This window comes from Oncorhynchus keta, chromosome 14 (genome assembly GCF_023373465.1).
Source record: "Oncorhynchus keta strain PuntledgeMale-10-30-2019 chromosome 14, Oket_V2, whole genome shotgun sequence".
In the NCBI taxonomy this organism is placed as follows: domain Eukaryota; kingdom Metazoa; phylum Chordata; class Actinopteri; order Salmoniformes; family Salmonidae; genus Oncorhynchus; species Oncorhynchus keta.
In genome coordinates this window covers 41,775,298-41,793,036 of record NC_068434.1, presented here as the reverse complement: position 1 = coordinate 41,793,036, position 17,739 = coordinate 41,775,298, and the positions used below count along the sequence as shown (strand labels likewise).

Genomic DNA, 17,739 nt, shown 5'->3' with positions numbered 1-17,739 from the left:
CCTATGGTTCTTATGTGTTCTCCTCTCTCTATCCTGTGTGCTCCACTCTCTCACTCGCCTCTCTTCCTTTGCTACATGAAGATCTGCTTTACACTATCCCCTATATTATTACAGAGACAGAATAATATCAGTGCCGTAGCAATATGGAGTAAACACACACACACACACACAGAAGCAATTTTAACAACAAATAATAAGTTTACCTGATTTGAGCTAAAGTAAACATCTGGGACCATTTCTGTTCCTTGAAATAATAGCAGTTCACTCAATCTCAAGCCTGATTCAACTCTCATATTTGGACAGTAATTGATTAGACAGTAATTGATTAGTTAGTGATGCTTTTCAGGTGGTGAACAGAGCTCCAGCAGATGGATTCAGTGTTCATAACATTTTCTGGGTAGTCCCTAGTTAGCTAGCTAGCTTAACGTTATATGTCAGTGCAGCTTTTGAGTCAACATGTTAATCGGCTAACAAATGGGCTAACAAAACACGTTGTTTTTTCATCTAAATTAACTATAGTAGTAGCAATCTAACAAAGTTTACCTCCGGTTCTCCTTCTCAACTTTGTGCTCTCTCCCTCAGGAAAGGAACAGTCGCCTGCGTGCGCTGAAATATAATTTCATTGGAGGAATAAAACATGATTTTGAAAAACAACTGTTTTAAAAAATGATTATTATTTTTATTAACAAATATCAACAAACAAAAGAGGAATAGTCACATGCAAACAGGCATACAAACAAACTGGAAAACGACTTTGACTCCGCCTCCTAAAGTGCCACTGTACACATGGCAGGCCGGGGCTCATGATTGGAGTCTTCATTGTAGTGTGTAATGCAGTGTAGCCTAGTTTGTTTTACACCATCCCATCAGCGCAAAAGACTCGAGGCTGAGCTAAAATCATTCAGGGCTAAAGCCCTGAAAGCCCGGGTCTGGTGATGTCACTGCTCGTAGGTCTGGGCAAACAAACCAAAGCACCTTTTACTAAAGCAATAAAGGGGTACTCTTCTCTCTGATGGTCTAGCAACCATTTTGATCATCTATAAAGCCCTAAAAAAACAGAACAAAAAAAGACCTAAACCTCTCCCCCAAAGCCAATTCCATCCCTGGCTAATTTTGGGGTCGGAAACTTTCCCATTATCTGCCCATTGCACTCACAGACACACCCACAGGTCATTGTCTTAATTATTCATATTTTGGCTGCAAGTCTGATGAGAACCCACTAGTGCTCTAGTATCTCCACATGGAACTGTCAAAAAACATTGGAAAAACTTCAGCAGGCATGTGAAAAAAAAATCACACAGACGTTTCAGCGTCAACTTCCTTCAGAGTGTGTACCTAAACCACACGTCCCCTGCTTCTCTACCCCTCCCCACATCCATTGGTCTCTGTCTGAGATAATGAAGCAGGTGGGAAGTCTCTGATGTACTCAGTAGCAGCCAGTCAGTCCTGTAGATCCAAAGATAAAGACTGCCTCCCAAATGTCACCCTATCCCCTAGTGCACTACTGTGGGCCCTGGTCAGAAGCAGTACACCACATAGGGAACAGGGTGCCATTTGGGAATCACACACATATATATTTTTTATGTTGCTCAGATGGTGGTGGAGAATAGTCTGCTCCATGCTTACAATGCTGTATACTGTATGTGTATGTGTAAAGCAATGTACCAATGCCATTGTCTCATAGAATACACCGAAGGCACATTGAAGAACACTCTTATCTTTTTCACCAAAAATGTCTTCATATTTGTCCATAGCAAACCAATTATAACCCTTCATCCAGGTCCTCCTATCTCTTTCTCTCCAACTCTTTTCACCCACCACCCCTATGGCCTACCTACGATGACGTCCTTGTGCATCAGCTGTGTTAGAATAAGGGCTGTGCCCCAAATGGCACCCTATTCCCTATATAGTGCCCTAGTTCAAAAGTAGTGCACTATATAGGGAATATGGTGCCATTTGGGATAGAAAGTGTCAAAAGAGGCAAGAATGTTATCTGGTGTGAAAGATTCCCTATAGCAGTCATTCAGGTCCTGTCTGAGTCCGTCAGCTGTACTCCTGCTGCTAATGCTGTCGAATAATCTGAACATCCTTCCTAACAAAGGTTCTGGGGTGCGTGCCAAATGCACCCTATACCCTATATTCCCTACACTGACCAGGGCCCATTTATAGTGGACTACTTTAGACCAAGACCCCTAAGATGCCATTTCGGATGCAGACAATGACAAAAGTTCTGGATTATTATGCTTGAGAATCTCCACTTTGTATTGTTTGGGGTGAAATATTGTAAATGGATTGCACTGCAGTTGTCACAGTCTGCATTTCTGTCATAGACACTGTCCGTGGTGCTGAAAAAGCTGTTGTTGTGGCGAGAGGAGTAGGAGTTGTCAATGGTGCTGAAATAGCTGTTGGCGCTTGGGGTGTTGTCCACAGCACTAAACCACATCTGTCAAAATCAAATCCATTTTTATTTGTCACATACACATGGTTAGCAGATGTTAATGCGAGTGTAGCGAAATGCAGAATTTGGTCAGATGGATGGTATGCTTGGTATGCTTGCTTCAATGATGTCACCTCTGTATATACTGTGTTGATGACGATGACAAGGTAACCAAGATGGGTGATTCAGGCTTTGCTTTGAGACAAGGGCTGACTTACTTCATCTTTACAAATAATAATTTTGCTAGTAGCCTACCCACAGTTTAATGGTGCACTGTAAAGAGGTTATCGTGAATTTGACAGTAGCTTACAGGCAGCTCAGAGGCAAGTAAACATCTGTATTTCATATTACAGTACACCTACTGTAATGCAAATATGGTATCAAAGCAAATACTGTGTAATGACACACAGTACAATACCAGAGAATTGACTGTATTATACTATAAAAAAAAAAGTAAATACTACTGTAACCGGAATGAATAGATGAATGAAATTCATTGCAGGGTTTGTATTTCAGAGTAGTATGCTGTAATTACAATGGATTGGTGCAAGCAGGTTGGCTTCTAGGTAAATGTTTACACATTACAGCATGTTAATGAAAATGTGTTGTTTTATATCACTTGCACTTCTAATGGCCTAACAAAGGCAACCAAACTAGCAGCGACTACAGGGCAAAACAGACCAAAAGGACATGGAAAAATGCTCAACCATTTAAGGTTCAAGACTTGCTGCCACTCCAATCTGTCCCCTATACATGTTAAATTGATGGGACACTATAACAGCATAGGAGTTCAATTGGTATGGCATTCTGCCTCACGGGTGAAACAAATATTGCTTCTTCCAAGGCAGTCCTCAAAATACTGTATGTTAAAGGAACTAACTGATTCAAATGAAGCGTGGTCGTCACTAGTTACCACAACCACAAAGTCATAAACCCCGCCCATTTCTACTATTTCTCTTCTGATTTTAAACCTAACGTTAACCCTAACCACACTGCTAACATTACCCTTAACACAAATCTTAAATTGAGAGGAAAAAGCTAAACATTTTGGGGGGAATCTGTACAATATAGCCAATTTAGACTTTGTCGTTGTATTAACTAGTGGAAACCTTTTCACCACTAGTGGGTGTATAATAAAGGAGTACAACACGAGGGGCACGCAAGCAACCGCGCGCTCCGAGCCGGGCACGTTCTGCTCTCTGAATCACCAGCGCTGTTCCTGCGCTCACAGTCATCCACTACAAGCTTTCCATAGTTACCAATAGATTTTGTAGATTGAACGTAATTGAGTAGGCTATGAAATTACAAAACTGGTTCATTTTTTTTTACAACTCAGGGTAAAGGGGGAGTTTTTCCATTTAAGAGTGGTTCCGCTTTACCTCCGTGTTTTCAACGAGCTTTTATTTCCTTAATATCTGATCGCCCATCAGTGTAATGATCTGGCTTTTTGCTCGTGTCGTTTCCACTTCAGCATGGGAACTGCAGTGTCCAAAAGGAAGACTTTAAAGAACGATGCAATATCTTCTGTGACCGCAAAAGTTAGGTGAGTGCCTGGCCGGGGGCTCCTCCGTAGCTGGCAGGTATAGTGATCAGATGCAGGGTGTAACCAGGTGCATGTTGCGGCGCTGATAACTGTTGGAATAGCGGTGTTGGTGAATAGCGACTCTGCTTTATTGTTCAAGCAGTAATTCCAAACGAGCTAAAACCTTTATAAACAATGATATATCAATGATAGCCTATCAAATGTGTTTCACTGTTTACTGTTGTGGGGTTGTGTGATCAAATATCTGCTTTGCAAAAGTATTTGCTATTATTTATTTAATTACATGGATAAATCTGCTATCATATCAGCCCATAATTTATATTCCTCGAATGTATTTTATTTTTATTGGGCTAGCTACAACGATAATGTATTTTTTTCAAGTCATTGAACAGCCATGGGAATTTGTAACAAATATGCTTTGAGCAATAAGAGTTAGTAAAACCACCGAGACATTTATTTGTCGGCAATACTCCTTATTAGGGCGATTTTGCAACTATGTTAAGAAAAAAGCGTTTTCTTTTACACATAAAAGTTGACACTAAAATAAGCTTAAACGTTTTGTTAATTTTTCAAATATGCTTTTTTGAGTCATTTTCAAAAGTATTTTATTCCGGTGTTCCACTGTTTCGCATTGAGAAGGCAATTGTCCCACACCCTGACTTTAGATCTTCTGCTATGTATTTCAACATGAAAATGATTTGTAAATATTTAATGCACCTGGTTAGAAAAGGAGTCAAATAAATGAAAGCTATATAGATTTGTTATGTGTCATAACTCCTAAATATATATATTTTTCTTCTACAAAATACAGTTGTCCCACAATTTTATGTCATTACCATTACTTTGAACAAAACGATACATTATAGTGCTTTTATCATAAGTCACACATGAACTGGGAACTGACCGTGGAGAACAAGGATATGCCATGGAGAGTGTATTCTATTATGTCTCCATCTTCAAGAAAAGCAACTTCGAATATGTCAAGATCTGAGAATAGTCTTTACAGCAAAGGCTCTAACTCTTCTAGAATATCCTCTATTTGAAAGAAAACACTTCATTTTGTTGTCGTTGGAATTTATAGCTGATCATATTAACAAACTAAACCTCATGGTCTGGCAGGTAAATCCATAAATGTTGCAAATTGTCATTACCAACACTGTCACTACCGCCACAAAATGTGTCGGTAATGACAAAGAACAGATTATTACCATTACAAGGTACTATTTGTATACCTTTAGTATAAAATGCTCAATAGTGCTTAGTCAATTATATTTGACTGTCTTTGTAGCAATCAATGATATTTTAGATATCGATTTCCACTCACTTACTGTACACAACTAATGCAATGTATTACTGCCACACAGTCATTACCAACTTAATGTACACGTATTTCCTAAGAAAAAACACATGTAAACATGAACTATCACACATCTGTCTACATCAAGTAGAAATATGTTCCCAATATAACTCATATAAAAATGATATCATAATTAGAACAAGAAATTATGTTGTTGATGCTAGCCCCCGTGCAGGTATACAAGCACAGCCAGCAAAGGCCCATATTTATGGATTAAGGTATTCAAATAATTATTTATAAATGTGGTGGTACCAAAAACCTATAGTCAGATTAACCAAATAATCCAAAAAGCCATTATGTTTTTCAATCAGTTTTAAACTAAAACTGAATGTTTTATAATGCAACGGTAACGACATGTGTAGAGGGAAACAGAGAAAAATGGAGTGAAGTCCATCTATTGTCAAATAAAATGGTCACAGGCATTACCAGTTTATGGTTCCTGACAAAATGAGAAAATTATTTCTGTTAATGCATTTAAAAAAACAAACATGTTACATATGCCCATAATTGCAAAATCACCCATTTATCTACTGTAGGCTATTGTGTTGTAACTCAAGCAGTGCCCTTTGTACTATCTAGCTTCTTAATGCCCAGTAGCCAAGGTGGGGTTATGGTATTTAACATGATAAGTTATTTACAATCCTAGAAAAAAGGGTTCCAAAGGCTTCTACCAATAACCATTTTGATCTGAAGAACCCATTTTGGAAGACAATGGTTCTTCGTAAGGCAAAGGGTTCTTCTACCTAGAACATTTTACATCCTAAGAACCGTGTTTGGAAGAAAGGGTTATTTGATGATTCTTTTGGCAGGCAAGAAGGATTGTTTGGAAGGCAAGAAGGTTTCTACATATAAGCATTTATCATATTTCCCAGTATGCTCTACTGCAGGGTGATCTTCAGAATTGTTTTTAATATCTGTGTTTTTGCATGTACATTGATGAATAGCATATATATTTTTTAAACTAATCCAATTTGTTAGTATTATAGATGATTGAGGTAGTCTCAATATTCAGTCTTCTCTACCCTGGCAGCCATTCTGAATGCAGGTTGCGGGTGAATAAAAATTCCACTTGTTGGATATCCTATCTCTGTCTGGATTCCAATAGTAGCTTCACATCCCTTTGCAAGCCAGCATAATGTGATTTGCAGGTCTGATGTGGCCTCTAAACCAGGAGTTTCCTAACACCACTGTATTATGGGTATAACTTGGCCCTCGAAGAAAGGCATTGTGATATATGTAATGTATTGTCAGAAATCATTTTAAATTAAAGGCTAATAAGGCTGGTGGAACCATTCATAGAGGGTTCTAGGAAGAACCTTTAGATGATAAAATTGTTATTGGTAGAACCCTTCATATCATATAGGGTTCTAGGCGGAACCCTTCGTAAAGGGTTCTAGGTACAGCCATATACAGGGGGTTCTATGAAGAACCCTACATACAGGGTTATAGGGTGCTAGGTAGAAGCAAAGGATTCTAGTTAGCACCAAAAAGGGTTCACCTATGGTAACAAACTGAAGAACCCTATATGTGTGAGTGTGTGATCTGATATGAAAAGGTATATGAAATGCTACCAATCAACTGCACACAAAATTGAATCCTAAACCCTTGATTTCCAAATGGCATGAAGCATGTAGGCAACAACACATTTCTAAAAAGTTTCCATAATTTTTAAGCTTTCCAACCAACAGGCTCTGGCATCTATGGTGTACCAGAACATTTATTTTACACACTCTCCTTCTTCATCACTCTCTCTCTCTCTCTCTCTCTCTCTCTCTCTCTCTCTCTCTCTCTCTCTCTCTCTCTCTCTCACACACACACACACACACACACACACACACACACACACACACACACACACACACACACACACACACACACACACACACACACACACACACACACACACACACACACACACACACACACAGAAACATACTGACCTTTACATCCACTTACACAGCCTCAACCGCATAAACACACACACACACTTTTGATCTCTTTCTGTTATGCTCTGTCATACACACACACACTCACTCTATCTATCCCCCTCTCTCTTTCTACCTCTCTCTCACTCTATCTCTCTACCTCTTTCTTTCTCCCTCTCTCTCTCTACCTCTCTCTCTACCACTCTCTCTACCCCTCTCTCTTTCTACCTCTCTCTCTCTCAATCTCTCTCTCTCACATACTCACACACACAATCTCTTTCTGTCTCACACACTCTCTCATTCTCATCTCCTTCTCTGTTTCTCATCTTAGTCTTTCTGTCTCTCTAACACACACCGTCAATCAAACTGATCAACATTATCAAAGACACATATTATTGGACTGAAGCTCAAGAGCTGTGTTTTCCACTTTTTCTATGACAGATTCCGAGACGTGTTCCAGACCCTTCAGAAAGCAATCACCCTTAACTATAGTGTTCACTTTAAACACTACGATGGTATCATTTCCATGAGTTATGGACTTTTTATTATTTTTTACCAACCTGTAGATAGACTATAAAATCAATCGATGTCATGGTGGTGTGGTTGTACATCACTTCTGCCTCAGAATCACAATCACTGGCTGATTAGTCTCCAGCAGCAGCGACTAAACATTGAAGGTCACTTTTTCCATGTAGCTAACATGGACACACTTGTTCTGACAATTACCCCGTGTTACCCAGGACATATCTTACGACATATCTTGTTTACTGCTAGAATAAAGTTTAAAATGGGTAACAAGTTGAGGACACAGACAGGATACCGTCTACTTCTTTATTCTGGTATGTTCTATTATTCATCTTGCAATGCTGGACTGGACGGTTGCTGGACACAGGACTGAGAGTGGTTTCAGCCAAGAGGTATATTTATGCCATCAAGGTAAATGGACTAATATGTGTACCTGAAAATGCACTGGAGCAAAATATTGATATATTTGGCCTGGTAACATTAGAATAAGTGTATACTTGGCTACACTGGGTATTTTAGTAGAGTTAGGAGGACAATTATTGCAGGCGGCTTGAAGTTAGCTTTCTCTGGCCATGCAAGTCAATAGAACTCCAGAAGTGTTGACGAAACTGTTTCATCTGTTGTACAGTGTCATTTCCTGGCTCTACTCATCATACCAGGCAGAATGTAATGTGTGGCCACTTGCAGAGCAGTGCTGACCAGTGACTGTATGGCTGAACACAGCAGAGAGAGCACAGTGGAGGTTAGCTCCATTACACTCACGATTAGCCCTTTCTGGTTATTACTGCGCATCTTGGCTTCTCTCCTAATGATTCCACATCCACATTACAGGCCTGAAACGCATCTGGTGCCATGGCATTGATGTGACGAATAGCTGGTTCAGCAGCCTCTTGGTGTATTCCATTAGGATATTGTACATTGGCGTTGGGGTGGGTGCGTCCAAACTAGCACCTTATTCCCTATATAGTCAACTACTTTTGACCAGAGCCCTTTAGTCAAAAGTAGCACACTGTGTAGGGACTAGGGTGCCAGTTCGGACACAATCTTTGTATTACACAGTCACATGCTGCCCTAGTACTGAACCTACAGCCACTTCTGACAGAGAGGTAATTGTCTGCCTGACACCTAGTGTTTATTGTCTGAATCTCAGGCCATCTCAGTACTAATGTATCTTAATTAAGCCACCGGCCTTTTCACCCAACCTGTGTTCAATTTTCTCTCTGTGCTCTCAGGCAGTCAGAGGGGCACAGAGCGATATCCAGAGAGAACAAATACTTTAGACTAGGGCTCCCAGATGAAAATAGAGTGGGTGATCTCTCTCTCTCCCTCCCTATCACCCTCCCCCCTCCTCTCTGTATGGCAGGGATTACAGTGCAGAGGGGATGTATCTGTGGTATCTAGCTGCTGTAATTACTCTGATTACAGCCTGTAGAGGGAGCCTGGACTGGAATGACACAGGGAGACAGTGATCCTGTACAGTGGAGGCTGCCTGGCCCTCATTGATCTGAGTAATTACGCCCATGTTACTGTTGCGCCAACGGCAGATGGAACAGCCGAATGGAACGCAGGACACAGCGGGTCAGAAACTAACGCTGCACACCGGGCCGGCGACGGCGCTCGCGCTCAGCATAACTCATCATGTTATGCAAAGTAGGGCTGAGGGTGCGTTCCAAATGGCACCATGTCCCCAATAGAGGCCCTGGTCAAACCTAGTGCACTATGTAGGGAACACGGTGCCGTAGGCTGAGACTGTCTGCGTGTGGTCAAAATACTGATTAAGCTTACTTGGCGTTAACTACCCAGTGATTTCCTACATCTGGTGTTGTTGTTGTTGTTTAATCCAATTACAAAGCAATCATTCTTACGGACTCTGATAAACATCAATTGAATCACCTAGGAACCTCAGTGTAGAGAGTGAAACGGAGAAAGCAGCCAGCGGGTACTTGGAAGGCAAATTAGAGATTTCCATTTGACTCCCAGGGAGAAAGAGAGGGGGAGAGAGAGAGAGAGAGAGAGAGGGAGCGAGAGAGAGAGTGAGGGAGAGAGAGAGAGAGAGAGCAATTGAGGACAAGAAACCAAGACGCTAAGTGGCCAACTCGATATTTGTTGTGTCATCTTGTCATTTCACTCAATTGGATGTATTTGTATTGGAGAGAGAACACAGTCGAGAAGAGAAGGCGAGAGAGAGAGAGAGAGAGAGGGACTGAGGGAGATTTTTTGTATTTCTTTTTATTTGACCTTTATTTACATCGTGTTTTTCTCTCATTGAGATATAACATCTCTGTTCCAAAGGAGACCTGGTCCAATAGCAGCAGAGGGAAAGAGAGGGAGAGAGGAAGACAGAGGGAAAGGCGAGAGAGGGGGGGTGGAGGGAGAGAGGGAAGGTGAGAAAGATGGGGAGAGGGAGATATATAGGGTGTCTCATAAAGAGGTCATCCTCTCAGTTAGGAGATCTGTGATGAGATTCAGTGGCTGAGCAGGAACACTCTGTTTGAACACTCACCCCTCTTTCCCAAATGACTCTAACACATTATAAAAGAGCCCGGTTTGGTGTCAATGAGACACCCAGTAACTGGGCTACACTCATGATTTCACTAAGACACCCAGGGCCAGAACACCGAAGGCTGGCTTTTTGACACAGATAGGAAAAGTGGCTTCAGACTGTCACTTCAGGCACTACCTCATTGAGCTGAATTTTTCGTTCTTCATGTCTAAGGGCCAGGATTCCTTTCTGATTACCTGATGAGGAACAACTCTGGGCTTATAACTAGGGCCTATAGTTTTTCCTGGGCAGGTTACCCTACTCATGTCCTCTATTACGGCCCCTAATGCATTTTGTCGTCACCGCCCTCTGCATACACATCAGTATGATGTATTTACATTGCACCGCACTGTATGTATATGTCCCCAGGCACAGCAGTGGGATGTGTGGGCTTGGCTACACTATTCCTGCCTGACCACACCACTGCATACATGAGTGTGTTTACTTCCCTATACATCACAGCACCACAGACAAAAGCAAAGGCGTTTGCTTTGCTTTCACAGAACATGCCATTTGGGTTTACATCACTTCTCTGAAATAATCTTCTCCGCTTTCTTACTTCAATATGCATGATTGCAATCCGAGGTGAGCTACGAACAGGGAGATATCAGTTGGTGTTGTATTGGACCTTTGTAGTGCCACAAAGAGATTGGCTCCATGCCAGTTTGTCCTCTGGAAGTGGTTGTTGTGAATGTGTTTTGTCATCCCCATGACCTTTTTACACACATCCCTTTAGAATGTGTATAGGAAGGAGTGGAGCCAGAGAGATAAGGGATGATAGCATTCTCTCCTCTCCCTCTCTCTACCAGTTGCTGGGACTTTTCAGGGCAGGTTGTTGTTTTTTGGGATGAAGCAATTTCCACTAGATGTGCCAGCTGCAGAGTCAAGCCTATATATCGGAAACATTTATGAAAACACGAATGAGCTTGTTGGTCTTCATTTAAGGTTAGGTTTAGGCATAAGGTTAGCAGTGTGGTTAAGGTTAGGGTTAGGCATAAGGTTAGCAGTGTGGTTAAGGTTAGGCATAAGGTTAACAGTGTGGTTAAGGTTAGTGTTAAGCATAAGGTCAGCAGTGTGGTTAAGGTTAGGGTTAGGCATAAAGTTAGCAGTGTGGTAAGGGTTAGGTATAACATTAGCATTGTGGTTAGGGTTAAGCATAAGGTTAGCAGTGTGGTTAAGGTTAGGGTTTGGTTTAAAATCGGAATTTATGACTTTGTACCTGTGCCAGCTAGTGACTACAGAGCTGCCTCCAGTACATGAGTCATCCCAATAAATGTCAACCTGCATTTTCAGGGGGAGAGCTGCTACACGTGCTGCATCATATTTAATTAGTTTGAGTGTGTGTGTTGTAGCAGGGAGAGGGCCATGGCTACAACAACAAAGCAATCCCATTTCATAGCAGCATCCCCCGGAGATGTGTACAGACTGCACAACGCCAGCCAGCACCACTGACTGGGGGAGGATTAAAGCCCTGTGTATCTATGTAGGTGTGTGTGTGTGTGTGCGCGCGCATGTATGCGTGTCATATGTGTGTAACTATGTACGCACATGCTCTACTTGTGTTAGCCTATATCCTCTGTGTCTCTAGCAAATATTATGTGCAGTCTGCATAGCTATGTGGGCGTGCTTAGAAATGTGTTTGTAGAAATGTGTTTGTGTTCGAAAGTTGATCTAATTACCAGTATTAAACCACTTAGTACTGCTGACCATGTTTTTTTTCTGTTGACTATTAAGAGAGCAAGAACAATAGCTCTAGCCACTAAATAAAACATTTCCACATTCACTCCACATTTTAAGGGAAAGGGAATTGGGAAATACATTTTTTTTTTAAATGAAATGTATGGTAATATTTCATAACCCACCCTATTAGGTTTTAAGTATTCATAAAGATGTTCCGTATGAAATCCTTTGTCAGAGGGTTGGTCATGGAGCCGCAGATTGTGCAGGCCCAGCACTTAAAACCTGATTCAACAATGGTCTTGATTGTTAGTTCAATCTGGTATTTTAGCACTGAGCTGGAATAAAATGTCTGCACAGTGTACAGCCTTCACATGACCATATCTGAAGCACTGTTCACATTCCAAGTTGGCCAGTTGGAAGGGAAACCTACGCCTCTGTTTGTGTCCCAAATGGCACCCTATTCCCTATATAGGTCCACTACCTCTGACCAAAGCCCCGTGGCCCATGATGAAAAGTAGTGCGCTGTTAGGAAATACTGTAGGGTGCCATATGGAAGACACATTTGTCACCACAGTCTAAAACCGAATGAAATGACCCTGCTACGGTGTGTGGTACAGTACATGGGAGATCGTATTAGGAAGTATTAAACCTGGAGAAGAGAATTGCACGCAGCATTGGTTTTGTATTGCAAATCTATCCCCAGGCCCATGCTAAGAAACCGTAGGGGAGATTGAATTTGTGACATGTAAAAGGAGCGCTTTTAAGTTTTACGAAGGTAACGATTGAATTCATGTACATACTCAGCCTCCCACGTCCCTCTTCTAACGCTCCATGCCCAGTGCTCCCCACGGGACTACGTGTGTTTGTGTGTGTGCGTGCATGTGTGTGTGTGTCTGTGCTTGTCTGTGTGTGTGTATTTGTGTATATGTGTGTGCAAGCGTGAGGAATCATATCAAACCTGTCTGGAACACACTGCATATTGGATTTCACCTTCTGTAGGAGAGAATAATGGCCACTGTGTAGAACACGTACCATGAACATTTTTGCGATGTATAGATAGACTAGCAGCGTGAAGTGACCTTCCCGAGTAGTTTCGTCTTAAGAAGACAGTTCCATAGGGAAATCAGAGTAAAGCCAAGTCAATGAGACAAATGTTCAGGTCTAATCAATGATTGCGCAAGGCAATCATAAAACATTGTTTACGTCGCAAATGGAACCCTATTTCCTATAAAGTGCACTACTTTTAACCAGAACCCTATGGGCTCTGGTCAAAAGTAGTACACTATAGGGAATCTGAAGCTATTTGGGACGTAGCTAGCTACTGAGTAGGAGACGCCTTGAAATAGTGAATCACTCTCAGTTGGAATCAGCAGGAAGGCTCACAGTGAGAGGCAGGCAGGCAGGCAGGCAGGCAGGCTGCCAGTGGTCCAGTGCTAATCAGTGTTGTGTTGTGCTTCTTTTTGCAGAGCAGCCAGAGCTTTTGGAGATTATCTGTCTCACACACACCCTGAGAACCGTGCCGGCTCAGGTAGGCAACGTCTTCACCTGTGCCCAGCCTCATCTGTTAGCCTACATCTCAACCTCATCTAGTACATTTCCAAGGACTTGGCTTGTCTTCATATTTCGTGTAACCTTCCGCATCACTCGGCCTTCCTCTCATCTCACTGTATAGCAGTTAGAAGCAGAGAATGCTCTGAAAATTTGACCACATTATTGGCATATTTTACTGTGAGAGGGTATATCTTCTCAAGGCCCAGGACCAGGCAAGTCTGCCAAACCCCTTCTATCCTTCAACTTATCCTCTTAAAGTCCCTCCCAATTCCCCTTCTCCGTCATCCATCTCTTCACATCTCATTCCCCCTCTCATCTCCCAAAAGCTTTCTTGGCTCCCTGATGTTTGCTCAAATGATGCCAAGGCCTTGAGATCAAAAGACAAACAGCTCATCTCTTCGCCCTCTCTCTCTCTCTCTCTCTCTCTCTCTCTCTCTCTCTCTCTCTCTCTCTCTCTCTCTCTCTCTCTCTCTCTCTCTCTCTCTCTCTCACTCTCTCTCTCTCTCTCTTTCCAGATCACCTGCTGTCTGATACCTTTATCGGCCAAGACACAGACTCCCCTGACCTCAGTCATCTCCACAACAACCTGCACCCTCAGAATCAGCCCCAGGCCCACAGTCTCCAGTCACAGCCCAGCACCCTGCATCCCCAGTCCAGCTGTCTCCATCCCCAGCCCAGCACCCTGCAGCCAGATAGTTTGCAGTCCACAGGACCGTCCAAGCGCAGGCTCTCAGCAGGGCGCAGCTTCTCCTTTGAGCAGCAGCCTCCTCCCAGGTCCACTGAGGGAAGTCTGACGGGCCTGAAGCCAGCTGCCCAGCGGGTCTACACCATCACCAGGGAGGGAGGCATGCTAGGGGGCCGAGGCAGCGAGGAGAGCCTGGAGCTGGAGGTGCTGAAGCAGCCCCTGTCCCCTCCTCCCTCCTCCAACCAGCCCTCGTACTCCAATCCACAACCACCAGGCAGCAAATACCAACACGGCGGCGGTGGTGGTGGCAACCATCACCGTGGCAACCATAACCATGGCCCACAGAACCACAGGTCCCAGTCCCAGCCCCTGCAGAGCTCGGGGAGCGCCCATAACATCCGGGACTGGGGGGTGCGGAGGGGGGGCTCGCGGGAGGACTGCACCCCAGAGTCTGTGACCTGCATCAGGGCCCCATGTCAGAGCCAGCGCTCCCTGGATCTGGAGACGTCCCCGCAAGACGGAGGCAAACAAAGGAAGAAGCTGGAGAGGATGTACAGCGAAGACCGAGACAGAGACAGACAAGGCACTGCTGAGGAGAGAGGTGAGGAGGAGGAGGAGGGGGAGGGAAGAATGGAGGGGAGTGGGGCCTTAGGTGTCTATATATCTCTTTATCGCCATCCCTTGTCCACTATGATAAGAATAATTTGGAACAGAATGTTTTTCTCAAACGCAAAGCGTTTCCATTTGTAATATTACAACAACAATGATGTTGCTTCAAACAGTGGGGCCCGCAGCTAAATCTTAATCTCAATCACACCTACTCATTCAAGGGTTTTTCTTTATTTTTACTAATAATTGTGAAGACATCAAAACTATGAAATAACACATAGGGAATCATGTAGTAACCCAGAAAATGTGAAACAAATCCAAATATATTTTATATTTGAGATTCTTCAAAGTAGCCTCCCTTTGCCTTGATGACAGTTTTGCACACTCTTGGCATTCTCTCAACCAGCTTCATGAGGTAGTCACCTGGAATGCATTTCAATTAACAGGTGTGCCTTGTTAAAAGTTAATTTGTGGAATTTCTTTCCTTAATGTGTTTGAGCCAATCTCTAATATAAAATCTATTTTGATTTGTTTAACATTTTGTTTTGTTACTACATGATTCCATATGTCTTATTTCATAGTTTTGATGTCTTCACTATTATTCTACAATGTTTGAAAATAGTCAAAATAAAGAAAAACCCTTGAATGAGTAGGTGTGACCAAACTTTTTACTGGTACTATATACTGTAAAAATATATATAAACTCATCATTATTTTTATTTTTTATGAATATTACTAACAACAGATTAAACACATTTTGGCCAAGATCTGTGGAATAAGTGTAGAGTGAGTGATACAATACAATGTAATATTATTCAACTAGAATTTATGTTCTTAACCCTGGGTTAACATGAGCCTGGGAGGCTCACAGGGATTTTGGTATCCACGGTACACCAATTGGGGCGGCAAGGTAGCCTAGCGTTTAGAGCGTTGGACTAGTAACCGGAAGGTTGCAAGTTCAAACCCCCGAGCTGACAAGGTACAAATCTGTCGTTCTACCCCTGAACAGGCAGTTAACCCACTGTTCCTAGGCTGTCATTGAAAATAAGAATTTGTTCTTAACTGACTTTCCTAGTTAAATAAAGGTAAAATAAAAATGATAGATTTTACAACTCAATACTTCTTGTATTCCCCAACAATCTTTATTTTTCATAAATTCACTGTATTTTAAGCTTTAAAACACCAAAGTTGTCTATCTGCCTCATGCAAAACTGTGTAGAATTGCAGGATATTAACGTTAAAGCTGCAACAACCCAAAATCAACAACCCAAAAAGGCGAGCCTTTAAAATGTTCTTTCCCAGGGCCCGAGACTTGGTTTGAAGGGGTACCTGACTAATTTACTAAAAAAAAAGGGGTCCCCGGCCCCAAAAAAAGTTTGAGAACGGATCTCAGCTCTAACATTGTATGAAGCATGGTAACTGCTGAGAGAGAACAACAACAAGAGAGAGTCTTATGTTGTGGGCTAAACTGCTGCTTTGTTTCCCTGGTATGTAGAGGACAACCCTAATAGCTGGTTCCCCAAAGAGAATATGTTCAGCTTCCAGACGGCAACCACAACAATGCAGGCGTGAGTATAGGATACGCCCAGTCCAGATATAACACAATCCTAACGAACATGACATGGCTTCCTCAAGAGTTCCGTGTTCTCAACACGGATCTAAAGATAGATGAGAGTTCAGAGTGCCTCCCAAATATGCACCGGATTCCCAACAGTATATAGTACTCTATAAAGGGAAAAGGGTGCCATTTGAGACGTTTTGACTCCTTCACATGGCTCTACCTTGGACACAGTTGGAGGCCAGTAGTTTCAGAGAGGCTCTGTCATGCAGTACAGAAGGGCTAATGACTGTGCAAGGCCTTCGGACCTTGGGCACTGTGTGTTGCATGAGCAGGTTCATTAGTCTACACACATAGACACACGAGGCACGCGCGCGCACACACGCGCCCAAACACACGCCCAAACACACACACACACACACACACACACACACACACACACACACACACACACACACACACACACACACACACACACACACACACACACACACACACACACACACACACACACACACACACACACACACACACACACACACACACTGCTGACTGCTTAATGATCACATGTCTGGTTGAACTAGTAATTACGGCCCACACACACCCTGCACTCCCAGCACGCCACTGTCATTCACCCTGCTCCCTCTCTCACTCCACTCATCTCTCCACTCATCTCCTATCTGGCCGTCCCCCTGGATCCTACACTCTCTCCATCGCTCCCTCTCTGTGCACCTCTGTCAACGTCTTTGTTTATTTTTCTTCTCCATCTGTCGGTGTCCCTCCTTTTTTCTGCGTCATCTGTCCCCCCCTCATACTCCCCATGGAGGCCCTGCACTTTATCCCCTATATAGTGCTGTACTTTTGACCAGGACCCATAGGGCTCTGGTGAAAAGTAGTGCACTATATAGGGAATAGGGTGCCATTTATGATGCACAGTGTCCTTGACTGGAATATCATATGATTGACAGCTAGCTCTCCCAAACGTATATCTCTCTGTCAAGTTCTTTATTTATTACTAAAGTGTCTTAACTTGATTCTCCTCTCTTTCCTTCCCTTCCTCCACACGGCCTGCACCAACTCCTGCGCCTACAGTATATCGTGAGTAACTCTCTCTTTCTCTCACTCCTTCTCTGTGCCCCTCAGACAACTCACTGTTAAACTCTTGGCTATGTCTCCCTGTGTGCTATTACCCACTGTATCCTTCATCCTTATTAACCCCTCTTAACCCCCCCCCCTGCTGTACTGAGTGTTCGATGTTACGGAAAAACATCAACAGTATCCAAAGCTCCAATGAATAAACAATACATATTCTGCACAATCGGTCTAA

At 42.8% G+C, this 17,739-nt stretch overlaps 1 protein-coding gene across 1 annotated transcript in view; it reads left to right on the top strand.

Annotated features, from left to right (window-relative positions):
- The first annotated feature begins 3,612 nt into the window (after window positions 1-3,612).
- nsmfb (NMDA receptor synaptonuclear signaling and neuronal migration factor b) overlaps window positions 3,613-17,739 on the top strand; it is a 37,374-nt gene continuing 23,247 nt past the window's right edge. Inside the window, exons 1-5 of the mRNA XM_052461780.1 lie at window positions 3,613-3,980; window positions 13,476-13,537; window positions 14,076-14,846; window positions 16,350-16,422; window positions 17,505-17,510. Of these exons, the coding sequence (XP_052317740.1) occupies window positions 3,910-3,980; window positions 13,476-13,537; window positions 14,076-14,846; window positions 16,350-16,422; window positions 17,505-17,510 (983 nt within the window). The 5' untranslated portion in view covers window positions 3,613-3,909. The remainder of the gene's footprint in view (window positions 3,981-13,475; window positions 13,538-14,075; window positions 14,847-16,349; window positions 16,423-17,504; window positions 17,511-17,739) is intronic.